At 38.4% G+C, this 14,707-nt stretch overlaps 2 protein-coding genes across 2 annotated transcripts; one reads left to right on the top strand and one right to left on the bottom strand.

Moving 5' to 3' along the window:
- The first annotated feature begins 187 nt into the window (after positions 1–187).
- On the top strand, positions 188–2,569 carry mrps18a (mitochondrial ribosomal protein S18A). The gene is made up of 6 exons (XM_084111099.1): positions 188–362; positions 828–859; positions 1,332–1,436; positions 1,529–1,652; positions 1,968–2,043; positions 2,178–2,569. The coding sequence occupies exons 1-6, from the start codon at positions 224–226 to the stop codon at positions 2,320–2,322; spliced, it is 621 nt and encodes a 206-aa protein (XP_083967225.1). The 5' UTR covers positions 188–223; the 3' UTR covers positions 2,323–2,569.
- An 87-nt stretch (positions 2,570–2,656) lies between these two features.
- On the bottom strand, positions 2,657–8,401 carry rsph9 (radial spoke head component 9). The gene is made up of 5 exons (XM_084111098.1): positions 7,903–8,401; positions 6,069–6,237; positions 5,513–5,642; positions 5,147–5,293; positions 2,657–2,984 (listed from the first exon to the last, which is right to left on the bottom strand). Exons 1-5 carry the CDS (start codon positions 8,127–8,129, stop codon positions 2,824–2,826), a joined length of 834 nt encoding a protein of 277 aa, XP_083967224.1. The 5' UTR covers positions 8,130–8,401; the 3' UTR covers positions 2,657–2,823.
- Between the last annotated feature and the right edge of the window lie 6,306 nt (positions 8,402–14,707).

Raw genomic sequence — 14,707 nt, 5'->3', positions numbered from 1 at the left:
ATAAACCGTAAGTTAAAAACGAAAGCTAGTGAAATGGAGCAGGGTTTTATTAATGTTATTCACACCTCACGAACCGTTCAGTCATAAATCCGTAAAGTCATTATTTCCTCGGATGACGAATTTGCATTAACCGCCAAATAACACTGTCGCTCCACTCACGTTGTGACGTTTCACAAGGAGGCGGAAATGCGTAATTAACCAGGAAGTGACTGTCTTAGAAAGAATGGCGGCGCGCTGTGTTGTGCAGTCCGCAAGGACAGTGCTGAGGTCCGTCCACAGCGAATTCATCAACAAGGGCTTATTTCAGAGGATACCACAGGTCTCTTTTTTGGGGAGTGTGCCGTGTCGCGGACTTAGACATGGTGAGTTTACTGGAGTATGATTTCGGGACGTCTGCAATAGCATCGTCCTCTTTATGTCATAGCTGTTATTGAGCTTGTATGTATTATATTATATTATATTATATCTAGTGCTGTTTAAAAGCATGAGCGCACGTTGAAAATCTTGGATTTAATAGAACAATTAATTATAATGAAATTGAAATGTACAGAACATTTTCAAAGACATGTTATTACGTCAAGGAAATAAGAAATATTTAACATTCTACACAATTTTAAGCAACTAATCAAATAAGTATCGTCAGTTTTGCCTTTTAACATGATTTGTATGCCAAAAAAACTATAAATTAGAAGAATGCAAAATAAAAGCTGTTTCTACATTTTGAATAGCATTCCAATGCTATTAAAGCAAGAAGTTTACCTCTGTGTAATTCTGAATGTCTGCATCATAGGATGTTATAAAATTCTTGTGCATTTTGTATTTCACAGTGGTGGAGAACAAGGAGGGCAAAACAACAGTTGTAAGTAGCATCCCAAGTGTACATTTTAGAAAGCAATTTATCATACATTAAACAAAACAATATTCCAGTTGCAAGGACTGTCCTTCAAGCTTCCAGAATATAACTCTCGGTCTCATCTCTTCTTTGGATTGAACCAGCAATTATGTTAGTTCCAATTTAGCTTTTGAACTACTATCCCCCAGTTTCACACACAAGGCTTTAGCCTAGTCCCAGACTAAAATGCATGTTTGAGCTGTTTTAACTCAAAGCTATTTGCACTGCCATTTCTTAAAATATTTCAGTGGCTATGTTTTGTCTCAAGCACATCTGTAATGCACATCTGTAATATTTTTTTTCTTCTCTAAGACACGTTTATAAAAGCTACTCAAATCAAATGTCCTAATTGAACTATGGCCTAATCCTGGCTAATTCTAAGCCCTCTCTGTGAAAACAGGCCTAAAATATCATTCTTATTTTGTCACTCTTTTCTCAGATTGAGGGTGTTATAGAGTCTACATCGGAGCGACCGCAACCTCCCAATCCCAAAGTTGCCTGTCCTATCTACAGATGGAACCTACAGAACAAGTACAACTACACCGTAAGTGCTTGAACATGTGACAGTTCTGTAAACCATTATCTGTATCTCGTTATCCTTAAGACTTGTCTCTCTCATTCTCATACGTGATGCAGGACGTGCTGTTACTCAGTCAGTTCATTCGCTCAGATGGCGGGATGCTTCCCCGGCGCATTACAGGCCTCTGTGCTCAGGAGCATAACAAGATAGCAATTTGTGTACAGATGGCCCATCGGGCAGGTGAGTTGGAACTTTCATTTGAGAGAATTATAATCATGGACTCAATCTGATGTTACCCTATTTATGTTGAATGAAAACAGTGTCAGTTTCAATTTCAATAAAATGGATGTAATACATCATCTAAAACTGTTTTAAACTGTAAAAAAAATGGCAGCCAGTTAAAAGACATCAGATATACACTTTCCCTTATACAGTCATATAAACATTTAGCCCAAATTTAAAAACATATTGATTTAAGCATCAACTACCCTTATCTGTTTTGATGTACATATTAATAGTTATAAGTCAACTACTTCTATCTAATTTTTTTTCTAGGTCTCCTACCAGATCATAGACCCCGCTTACCTGAAGGCCATGTTCCAAAACCCAAACCCAACCCACCTCTCAACCGGTACGATCACCTCAGATGCTACAACAGCATCAAATAGCACTTTATAATGTCACACATTTGATGAGCCATATTTGCTTGTGCCATTTTTTATATTGGGTGCATTCCACAAATCTGTCTCTTACGGTCTTTTGCAGGTATCTGACACGTTACTCTGTGAAGTCTGTGCAGCCCATCTTAAAGACAGGGCTGAAGTGGTGTAAAAAGAGAATGAGTGTCGGACATCCTGCCCTGAAAAACAACATCAGATACGGCCCCAAACCACTGTACATAAAGCACTGATAAACAGAACTGTTTACCCAATCAAAACAGTGACTTCCTATATGAGACAGAGAGGATCTATGGCAAAGAATTTGCACCTTTTCATGTTGTTCATTGCCTCAGCCACAAAGAGACTGTTAATTGATGAACCAGAGTGCACTGAAACATCAAGACTCAGAGATCTTTGTTCGTCCCTCTGATTTTGGTTACCGTTCCACTGTCTGATTTGGAAAGGCAGATGTGCAAATAAAATGGTTGTTTACCTCAATAGCAGCTGTTTCTGAGTGTGCATGTGTTTGTGCCAGAGAGAAAACAAGGTACACTTTCGTGTCTGCTTTAAGGGTTGAAACACCAACGCAACTTCAACTTTCCAAACATGTTGACGTGTTTATGTTTTCTTGACAGAAAGAAAATTACAGTGAATTTAAGGCCACAGAGTTGATTACACAATAACTTGTGATGTCTTTAAAATGTGGCACCAAAAACAAGAAGGAGATTGTGCTTCTGAGGTCAGTTTGGCTGCTATAACATGAAGGGCAAGTCCAGGTTTATAAGTCCATCTCCCATGTAGATGTACCCATGCTGAGGGGTCTGGGGAACATGGAAGAAGGTGAGACCCAGCCAGAGCAAACTGCGTAATACACACACAGTGCCGCCCCGCTCAAGCTGCAGGCTCCATGACCCTGCATGAAGAACACACACAGTAAGCAAAATGACAAGAAAAACATTAGAATTATCCTACTGTGCAAGATCAAAGAGGAAAAGAGCAAAAAGCATTTTGCATAAACTGAACCTGAATTTTAAACCATTAAACATAACAACCATTGACAGAGTCCAGACTCTGATAGTGTGATAGCAGCAGAGTAAAATCTGGAGAAGAAAGTCGTGTGACAGAGAGTTGGCTCAGTTATAGATAACTATTATCACAGCAGTGTATAAAGAAGAGGCGTTCTGGGGTCTTTCTGTCTGGGTGGCCCCTGCATCCAGCTGCCGACATTGGCCCGTGCCCAGTACCGCAAAGCTCCATGCCAATGAAAGTCTGTGTTTGAACTGCAGCTCTGAACATTAAATGCTAACAATGGTTAACCTAAAACACTCAAAAGTCTACAAAATGTACATTGTGACTCTTTGCCTTATTATGAGTCCAAATATTTAACAGACTGCAGTTCTATAGAGAGCTCTTCAAAATACACGACCATGACATTATGTTAATTAGAAAAGCTTTTGAGGAAGATATGAAGTAATTCGATTTTCTCGTCCGAGAAATTAGATATTAGATAAGACTGGCAGGTCAGACAAGATACTTCCATCAACACTGAACAAACCCATTTCCCTTAATCTGTTACAGTGATATTTGTTTAAAAACCATGCAGTTATACAACATTTTCTGCCTTTCCAAGTTCTTGGAAAGTCTCCCAACTTTTTCCTTGTCCAAGCCACATTCAAGGAAACCTGAGTGAAGCCGAAGGAGGGCAGCGGTAAATACCTTTACCCACTATTTGAGACGTCCAGATGAACCTGTTCACCTCTGGCACTTCTCGAGAGGGGATTGGGTTTTTTTCCACCTGATTGGTCAAGTGGAAAAAGTGGAAACTGTAAGGCAGGCCGGATAAATGCCCACTGTCTGAGACCTGCTCTACTTTTTCAGTTTTTATAGACGAAACAAATCAACTTAGCCTAGTTGGGTGCTGCCTGAGGTGAGGGGCCATCCCTTAGAGAGAGAAATAAAGGACAGATCGCCTCCTTTAATGAAACAGCTGAGATGTTTCTAACACTTTAAGTCTGGGCATGTCTCCAGTAAGGGTGACTGTTGTTTCTCGGTAGAGTTTGAAGTCACAAAGCAGCATTTGCCTCTTTAATCGGAGTCCGATAACAATATTCCCTCTGAGGAAATGCTTCTTTATCCTATAACGTAGTCTTTGACTTCTAGACTTCTCCTACCTCAACTTTCTTTACACTTTAAGGTCACATTTAGCAGGAGGTCACTCTTAATCTTGCAATGAGGGCTCTATGAGGCATAAATGAGTCATGTTTTTCAGTAAAGCTCAATGATGTTCTAGTGGTTTGCTCGGTATGTTAAACAAATTGAATCCATCTGGTTAAGATTCAGGATCAGCAGAACCAGATATTCCTTGAGGAACTCAATGTTAAACAATCAGTAGTGGTCTGTAGCAAGCAAGGGGCAAAGCTTCATGAAGCATGCCGGATGAATACCTTTCAGCAAGCTTATGTCTGACTTGAATTTGCGGAGAACAACAATAGCCAGGCGAATAGTTTTCTGAATAATTGTTTTGTTAGTTCACTCCCAAATGACAAACATTGCAGGAAGACACACCAAGATATATGAGACGGGAAATTTATCATTGATGTAGAAAATGGCAATCCCTCAAACGCTTCTTCCCAGAAAGAAATGAGAAATATGGGATCATTGTTTGCCGAACAACACCCCAGATGTCTCCTTGGCTTTCGCTCGGCCTTAGGCAGCTGCCAAATCATATCTGTCATTAACCGAGGGAAATCCAGCAACAGGGATCATGGGATGCTTTGCAGAAGGATTTTTACACCATCCTCATATTTCCCACCACTATTAAGACTTCCTAAATGCAATTTGCATGTCAGCATAATTTTGGGAAAGTATAGTGGTGTTAACAGGTGTTGTTAACCTTTGAATTATAAAGTCTAAAGCAAAAGAGGGGTCGGACTTCAGTGCCAACGTTTCATTACAGGCTGGGAGCTGGAGACTTCCACAAGTACATTCAGAAAAAATATTGTGCCTGGAAATAAAACCGCATCAAGAATAAATCATCAAACATAAAGGTAATGAAAGATCATTCCTTTTAATTACCTTTGGGAATGTCCTCACTCAAAGGATCTAGGAAGTCGAGAGCAGGGTTCAGATCAGACATTATTAAGATGGACTTCTTTTTCAGGTTAACCGGCTCACGAAAGTGCAGGTAGTTGCGAAGTTTCGCAGCTTCAGTGGGATGTAGACCTGCGATCATGTGCAAAACTTAAAACTGATCTGGGGTCAGACCATTCAAATAAATGACGACATAAAGAGATGAACTGAAGACTGATACAAGAAAGTGTCTTCAGAGAACTGAAGTGAGCTGACATTTCATTTCACTTTAGTTTTATTCTCACACAGCTGCATCTGATTTCTGCTGGAAAGCATATACAAACACTTCTAAGGGTTTGGCTGTAAGCATACCTCCAAAGCTTCGGTTTATCTGCACTTTGCCACTGGGACTCTTTGTAAATGCACCACGTGGCACTACAGACACATCTTTATCGATGTTTGACACGGTCGTGGCCAATCGACTCGCCTCATTCACTTTCACCTGCAGAAAGGGAGCAATGTTAATCGCTCATTAAACATTCAACAAGCCGCCTGCCATTTACCATGTTTACTACATTATAAACCACGAATAAACAGAAAACCGAATAAATAATAACAGTTGTTTTATATCCAAACATTACCACGTCCACATAAACACAACATTCATCGTGCTTTGTGTGTGCGTGCGTGTGTGTTTAGTTGAAGCTTCCACTTTTCCTCGAAATGTTTAGACACTTTGATTTCTAAAAATTAAAGTTTGGTCAGAGAAGCAAGATCTGCATTTTATAAAGACACAAACATGCCACAATCATGAAGTGCCGATACACCAAATAAACCAAGATGGGCTTTTATTAATTTTGTTGAATCTATTTTCCTGTTTCCTCATGCTTATTATAGCCCCATCTGTGTCGTGTGTCCATCCTCTCACCGTGACCTCTACCTCCGTGGCTTCGTCCCCCTCTCCCTCAGTGGATGTCTCTGTGTGCTCGTACTCATGGGACGGGTCGCCCGTGAATCGCCCCCGTGCTGCTAATGCCACGTCTGCAGTCATGGACTCAGTGGCTTGTGGCAGCAGGTGCCAATCTAAGCAGTTTAAACTGTTTAATGATTCAAAAAGATAGATAGACAGACAGACAGATAGAATCAAAAATGATTTCAGAAAGAACTCACTAACAAGATTAAAGAAATACTGGTATTGAATATAACTGACCAAAAAATGTATATAAAATATTTTATTGCACGTTTTTTTTTGGAGCTTGCAAAATTAATTGAGCTATAAAACCTATTGAATTGAACTGAAATTGTAATATCAAATTTTATGTGTCAAACTTTGCAGAGACGCATTTAGCCAAGGCCGTAACCATGTCTTGAACATTGGAAGGGACCAAAATTTTAAATATTAAGTCAAGTATTAAAGGGGAATTCATGGAATAAAGAAAACAAATAAGAATATTCGTATGTCTAAAATGTTGAAAATGCAAATTGCAATTTGGCCATTTCTTATTATTGGGGGGGGGGGGGGGGGGGGGGGGGGGGGGGGGGGGTTACAGCCCTGCATTAAGCCAATAGAGTGGTTACAGCCCTGCATTAAGCCAATAGAGCTCGGGCGTAGACGTTATGGAATGATGCATTGTGGGTAACGGCGGCCATTTTAGAGGCAACGCAGAAGCGTTCGGAATAAAGAAATAGCGTAGCCGACCGGTCTCCACCGGCACCGAGAAAGAAAGAGAAAAAGTTATGGGCCGTGACAAAAAAGTTGTCTATACCGTATACTTACAAACTTAATAATGAAACCAAACAACGCTACTTAAAAAACAAATTAGATTATAGGCGAATCGATCCCTATGAATAAAGTCTGGAGTAGGCTAATACCAAGCCTCAGTTTCCCTGATATTTTCCTACCTGGTCTGTGGAGTGAGCGCTTACACCTCCGATCCAGAGCCGGATTTACAATTTCCGGTGCCCTCGGCAACAACATTCACACACACATTTTAATTGTTTAATAAACAAATGGGTTTTTTTTGTCACAGTCGGCTGCAAAGATGAGGTTGACGATGCTGATTGGCGATCTTCGCTGTAAATTAAGTGAACGCGCCAGAGAGAAATGCAAATTGCATAACGTTACGGATTAACTTACATAAGCAGAGAGCTGTCTGTTTTCTTTCGTTTTGAATTGTTTGTTTAAAAGTAGACACTTTTAGAAAAGTAGAACCTGTCACTGGAGGCTCACTTGCAGTTCACAAATGGATGAGTGCAAGATCTGCAGATCTACAAAGTAAACGCGGAGAAAACAATCGTTCGCACCGTGAACCAAGCATCAGTGGTGACACACACACACACACACACTTGTCAGATTCTGTGAGCTACGAAGCTTGTCTATGTGGGTTTGTTACACTTCAGGAGTTATTTATTATACGTGCAATAATCCACTGTTTTCGTCCGGTTGACGACCAGCAGCGACCCAAGCCATATAGGGAAAACTAATATGATTTATGAGGCGTTTGCCCTGTCGATCATGAGACCGATTACAGCAGTTCACAATACAGCAATACTGAACCATTTTCCAAAAAATAACCTAAATTAATGACCAAATGATCAACGTTACCTACTGCCTACTATACGCTACTATACAGTACATCTACTTCCGTACCGTGATTCCCACAATGCATTGCGGCGTGACGCAACGATCCCGAGCTCTATATACACAATCACAATGAGTTAATAACAAGCAGTTAACTTAGAGAATAAGCATGATTTCTTACCTGTACAAAGACTTATTTTTCTTCATTTCATCCTCTTCAACTCCTTGAGCAATAAAATAGTCACATTTTATCCCCAAAATCTTTCCCCAAAATAAAACCCGGCTGAATTTGTAACTTCTCTTCAGTATGACCAGAGAGGTTTGAAGAGCAGCTCTCTGCTCACTGCTCAGAGTCAAACCATTACCAGCAGTTAAATCCAAAGAGTAATGCAAAGAATCGGAGTCCATCTCTATTCACTGACAAATGTATGTTTACAAAAGAATGGAAATTAATACTTGAGTGATTTGTATTTATTTTGCTTGTTAGAAAGCTGCTGCTAGCAAGCTAATCACCCTCACTCTCCAGTGACTCTGTGGTTGCTAAGGTAAACAAAAGCCCTAGTAGCCTGTTGCTATAGCTACTCATAGACACTCAGCTCACTAGAGGTACAAACTGAAATATCTTATTTAGAAAATTAACTTTTGAGAAACACATTAATAGTTTTTGCTCACATAGCAATATATTTACATTATATATTTATAATATTATTTAAAAAAAATATTATGTGTATATATATTTTTTTCTTTTTTTTTTTTTTTTTTTTTCTTAGCATGTGTGATGAACAGATTGGTCGCTCTGCATCTGCTGAGAGAGACAAACAGGAAGCATCTGACACAGCTGGCAGGATGTGTGTTCTGTCCGACCTAATGCCCTCTGCGTGATACCAACAGCTTCACACACACTGAACGTGTGAACTCGTGCTGTTAACAGCAGCCCTGGGTGACGGGAGAAGTCAGCTGCCTGTTGTGAACACACTAGCATGTTTATGTGTGTGAAGATACAGGGTGTGCGTGGCGGTTTGATTAAGATGATAGCAAACAGAAGTAGCCTAGAGAGGGAAGTTTGATTTCGCTTTTGCACATGCATTATAGAAAGCCTATAGAAAGTCATATTTCACCCCAAAATCGGGGAAAAAAGAAATTATAGTTTTATTAGTGCTGTCAAGTCGATTAATCGCATCTAACATTAAAGTTTGTGTTTGTATAAGGTGTGTATATATTATTATATTTCTACATATATTATATATAGGCCTACTGTATGTCTGTGCATGTGTGTGCATGTCTGTGTATATTTATATATATGAGAGAGAGAGAGTATATGTACATATACATATATTGTGTAAACAAAAACTTTTAAAGTTATGCGATTAATCACGATTAATCAGACTGACACAACAAATTTTTATATATTTATAATTATATAAATTATTAATATATATTAGTTAGTTATACTGCCCTTAATTTACACTGAATTCATATTTCACCCCAAAATCGAAAGAAAACATTTAGGAAATTATAGTTTTATATATTTATAATAATAATTGTATTTATTTATTTGTATTGTGACATTATTTTAATGACAATTAAGAACATTTCATCCCAAAATGTACATAAAATATACATTTGTGAAGTATTTATACACCATGACAGCATTTGTTGTACTGATTTCGATTTATGCTGAATTAAACTAAAAACTCAAATCAAATAATTGTGTCTGGCCAGGATGATTTGCATTAATGTATTGCAGTAATGAGAATAATCATTACACTAAATAGAAATTGCATAATTGTCATGAAAATAAATGCATACAAAGGTTGTAAAGTAAGTTTACTTTTTTTTCTATGCAAAATATAATTTATTATTTTCGGGATTAAATTGTTAGTATCGTGGCAGTTCTAACTTCATATACTTAGTAAATTTGTTTTCTTTTTTAATTTGTTTCCAGTTAAGCTGTTTATATTGCAAACTTTTTTTGGTCATCATATTATTTTAATTTCATTATCATAATCATAAACACACTGGTTTGTATAGCGCAAATAGTTTTACCATTTACTGCACTTTGTTATTCTTCTACAGGTTATTTACCTACAGGAACTAATGAACTGTAAAGTCTCACACATTAACAGAAAATAGCTTTGCAAAATAAGATGGAAACTGTATGTCTGCTCTATAGCATAAGCTTTTTTCCACAGTAAAACATTGACAAGCAACATCCGTTACAGGTGTCAAGTGCTTAGCACTCTCTACGCTCTTAAAGCAGATCCGTGTGTGTGCGCACTAGCAGACTCGTATGTCTGCATTACTGTGATTAGGAACGGTACTTCAGCGCTGTCAAGGAACGGTTAGCCACAAAGGCCCCGTTGAGTTAGCGGCACACAAGTTCAACACGCACACAGACGGACAGCCTCATTCACAGGAGATTAGTGGAAACAACATCACACCCGCCTCAGGCTATAACTCAAAGCGCAGACCCCTCTGAAAGACTACGGGCAGAGGGGGAAGATATGAGACAGGAAGGGGAGGATGAGGAGGAGAGGAAGAGAGAAATGAGGGTGGAAAGGAAGTAAAGATGTCTGGATTTCAGTTCTTTGGACAAGATTTGTCTCATGCTAGTCTCAGTTGGTAGTAATCAACATGACCGATTAAGGCGGCCTTATGTGCACTAAATTCTGTTTAGGTTTTGCTGCCTGACCCAACTTTGACGTAAATAGATGCCTCTGGCATGGATACAAAAGCCAGTGTTATTTTAGCATTATTTCTATGCTATTATAGTAATTATGTATAGGAGCTAACGTCACTTTTAGTTTATTTACACTATCTGTATAAAAGGGTCAAATGTACTGTGCTAATATGATGGAATACTCCATCTTGCTTATTCACAGGTGTTTTCCCTGTGTTTTAAATTATGCATTGTATTGTGTTTTGGGGTTACAGAAAATTATTTTTATTTGGATTTTTTCTTACTATAAGAGTAAAACTCTTTTTCTTTTCACAGTGGAACCAGAGTTACTTTAAAGGGTTAACGTTAGTTCTTCCAAAAATGAAAATTCGGTAATCGTTGACTCACCCTCATATTGTTCCCATATGAGGTTCTTCCCTTCTGTGAAACACAAAAGTAGATGTTTTGCGGAATATTCAGATCAACTTTTTCTGTGGAGTAAAAGTAAATGAGGTTTTCAAGCTCCAAAAGAACAAAATGCACCATAAGGGGCCGTTCACACACAACACATTTTTCCATTCCACTTGTTTTTCAATGTAAACGCGCTAGACGAATGCGTTTATACTGTGTGCTCACGTCTTTTGCATTGTCTCGTGCATGACTTCTAAAGAGGCGTTCTCATAACACAAAGTTGAAATAATTTTTACTTTTAAAAAACGCGTCTCTAGACCTTGCCACAAAAATGCGTTCTGTGTGAACGAATGGCCCTTAAAAGTACTCCACATGACTTTCATGTGCACCATGTTGTAAGATAACATAGGATAGCATCGACATATTTCCATATACGGAAAAATAGATAAGATTTGAGAGCAAATAAAAACTTCTCAATATGTTCCTCACAAAAAGTGACGTCCTCATTCTGTTTCTTCCACACAAGAAAGAAAATCATATTCAAAGACATGAAGTCGAGTAAACGATGAGAAGAGAACAAGTCAGAAATTGTTTTGAACTATCCCTTATTCTGCTGATTATCAGATAATGGAGCAAATGTCCCAATCTGGGAATTCTCCCTCTAATTCTTCAGGTTTTTTTCTCACTTTTTTCTTCTTTCTGGCTCTGTTTCTTCGCTGAGTAAACTCTGCAAACCTTAAGAGACGTCTGGCAAGGAAACTAAACTTTGCTATTAGTTTTCCCTTAAAGCTATGTCTGGGTGAAGTGGAATAAGTTTACCCCCAGGGCTTGGCAAGGGTCTATTACTCTCGGCTCTGAGAACGTTACCTTACGGACCACCAGCGTTGCCATGGGAATAATCCCAGCAGACAAAAGGGAGGGATCAGAAGGGGAAATCAATGCCGTCGGGCTTTGTGGTTGGCTGGCATAGAGATCAGTCATACGTACTCCGGGTCACGGGGTCAGAGGCATCAATCATGGCTTCCGAAAAGAGCGCGCACCATCTGAAAAGAGGAGAGAAGAAGGGAGGAGAGGAGGAAACATCTACGTCTGTGTTAATGGAGGGATGCATCATCTTTGGGCTATTTCAAGACATCACATACAAATGCAACAATAATTAGTTCCTGTAGTTTGAAAGACCAAACGCAGCTGTAGATGAGCCATTCAATGTTTGTATGTGTATGCGCATGTTCAACTATGACAGAAGAGTTACACGACAGAATCCATATCATGTCCACTTATCCAGAGCCCAGTTTACAGGATCTTTCTTTTAAAAAGTAGACTTTTGTTTGTTTTTCATGGTTTTTCTCTGTGCAAAAGTCACTAAGATGATGCCAGGGCATTTGTAAGCTGTTTATTATGTGTTGCTATGTGGTTGCTCAATTATATACAACTTGCATCTCTAGTCCTCTATGAAACTTTTTCCTACCTCTTTTTGTTATATGAAAAAAAAAAAAAAAGAGTGTTATTTATTGTTCATATCTGTGGCAAAAACAGCAAGGGTTGAGTTGCATTGTGAAGTTTATATTTAGCATTAAGGGCTTATTTAAATCCATAATCATGAGGAATAGTAACAGTGATGCTTGTCTTAGCAAGCTAAACTAATAATAAAAAACAAAATGTTTATTTACTTTCCTAATCATTGGTTTTCATCCAGGCATCCAGCAGCTGTTTTCCTTATTGTAGAGGTGCAATAAGGTTTTTCTAGATTGGCTTCAGCTGCCAACACTCGACTCACTTTATAACCAGAATGCATTTGGTCTGGGAGTTTTGCCACTTTGAGGCCCCCAGCAAACACCATTGTGAAACTTGACCTGTTCTCCGCATGTTTTCAGCCCATTTAAACAATTACTGAAATGCTTTATTTGACTCACATTCATCTTTTGTCTCAAGTTGCACATGGGCGTTTGCGTCTATTAGGGTTTATAGCGGTGTCAAAGACTGTAAATGCTGTTATTTCTAGCTCTCACAGAATGAATTAAAGTTGTAAAACTACTTGTTTATGATTGTGCACGTGGTTTTACACCAAAATGTGACATGTAGTGTAAGATCTGTGATGTTTGATTTAAAAAGTGTTGTGTATAAAGATCTGTCCTATTACACACCCAAATACACACATAGAGGAAAAAAATCTTAGTCACTATATATCAAAATTGACAATTCTTACTGTATCATGGAACATTGCAATGTTGATTTATTTATTTTTATGCATGTGCCCATCTCTTATGACGTATTTATTGGCGTGAGGGCGAGGCAACCTGTCACTCACATGAGATTGACCAATAGCAAACCATAACCCATCCAATCAATTCCCCATGGACATAATCAAGTCCCTCCCTACATTTTTCTTATTCGAGAATCCGTTTCACTTGGACACATCACAGTAGGGAAGAAAAGACTATCGCAACTTACATTTAATACTGACTTATGATTGTCGAGTTCACGCGCGTGATCATAGGTAACTAAACATATGCGCGTGAACTCGACAATCGACTACTTTGGACTTCAACCGAAAACAGGATGTAAATACAGGTATGAGCGCTGGCCGAATTAACTTCATTTTTATTCATATCTTTCACATCTACTGCAGTCAGATTCACCCGTCTTAACTCTAAAGGAATCACTCACATGACCTGTGCACTTGTAATGACACATCAAGGATGTTAAGAGGGTAAAAGCAGGTTTAAAATATGCCCCATTGAAGTCAATAGGGTGCAAATTTTAAAAAGAGGATAACACGGTGTAGGCAACACCGATTTTTGTCGTTGTTCTCTGTATTGACAGCACTCCAAATTTAAAAAAAAAATGAGCTCAATGTTAAAATTGACCGGAGTTCTCCTTTAAGCTTAACTTGCTTACAAAGTTTTGATTTTTTTGTGTAATAAAATATTTGGCAACCTAAAAGTGAACCCAATGAACCAGCTGTCAACATGATGCTTTATAAGCTGACCTTCCTAAATGGCAACAGGCAAAACACTGGAAAAGATCTTCAATATTGTCTGTTATTGCGTCAAAATCAAAAAGAAAAAAAGAGAAGAAAAGATTTTTTTCTTCACACACACCCATTAGATCAGTTTCTGTTCTCATGGAGTTTTGAACGCTGATCCTGGCGTCTGTAGCAGGTCACTCTGGCCACAGTTTTCTGGGCTGCTTATGGTGTTAAAGTAAGACGATTTTGCTCTATCCTGACTAATGAGCTGAAAACCGCAGTCAGGAGAAATGTGTCAAGTGTGTGTTTGGAGTGCGTTCATTCATCCATTTCCAGGAAAATCTAAAGCTTAAGACTATGAGACTCAGTGTACAGAGGTTGAGCCGTTAAAATGATCAGACACTGCAATTCAGTTTCTGTTACAATCATATAATTAATACAGAACTAAGACACATGCACAGGAACTATATTAACAGTTTCTCTTCATATACACAATATCTTCCCATTGCATTACAGTTAAAAGATGATAATTTGATCAATGTTTTCTAAATAGTCCTTTGACATAGGAACACTTTCTAGGTAGATGAATTTCTAGTTAACTGCAATTCCTGTAACTAGAATTTGCTCCATGTAAACAGTCCATTCCTGGTATTCTTGCGGATATCATGCAAAAGTTACCGGGTTTACAGGCATTATGTGATCAGGACACTTAAGTTGACATATCAATTTACATATCAAGCGATATTATCACGCTATTCTCATGAATGCTTAAGTATTGAGGCTATACTTTCAAAGCAGTGTGTATTTTAAGGTTTATGCATTGCTCTGTTTGCTTTATTCTAAGTGCCTTACTGTAAATTCAATCTTTGCATAATGTTTTTTCTCTAGTAATTGACATTATGCCACTGCTCTGAGAAGACCAAGAAGAATCAGAAACCAACAGTGCCA

Source organism: Abramis brama (assembly GCF_963993115.1).
Source record: "Abramis brama genome assembly, chromosome: 4".
Classification (NCBI taxonomy): domain Eukaryota; kingdom Metazoa; phylum Chordata; class Actinopteri; order Cypriniformes; family Leuciscidae; genus Abramis; species Abramis brama.
The sequence above is the reverse complement of the archived record's forward strand: the minus strand, read 5'-3'. Positions and strand labels throughout refer to the sequence as shown.

Coding starts and splice junctions, on each gene's coding strand:
- mrps18a (XM_084111099.1), top strand. CDS start 224: ATGGCGGCGCGCTGTGTTGTGCAGTCCGCAAGGACAGTGCTGAGGTCC. Junction 363..827: donor GTGTCGCGGACTTAGACATG/GTGAGTTTACTG, acceptor TGTATTTCACAG/TGGTGGAGAACAAGGAGGGC. Junction 1,653..1,967: donor ACAGATGGCCCATCGGGCAG/GTGAGTTGGAAC, acceptor TTTTTTTTCTAG/GTCTCCTACCAGATCATAGA.
- rsph9 (XM_084111098.1), bottom strand. CDS start 8,129: ATGGACTCCGATTCTTTGCATTACTCTTTGGATTTAACTGCTGGTAAT. Junction 5,643..6,068: donor CCACGGAGGTAGAGGTCACG/GTGAGAGGATGG, acceptor CCCTTTCTGCAG/GTGAAAGTGAATGAGGCGAG. Junction 5,294..5,512: donor GATAAACCGAAGCTTTGGAG/GTATGCTTACAG, acceptor ACATGATCGCAG/GTCTACATCCCACTGAAGCT.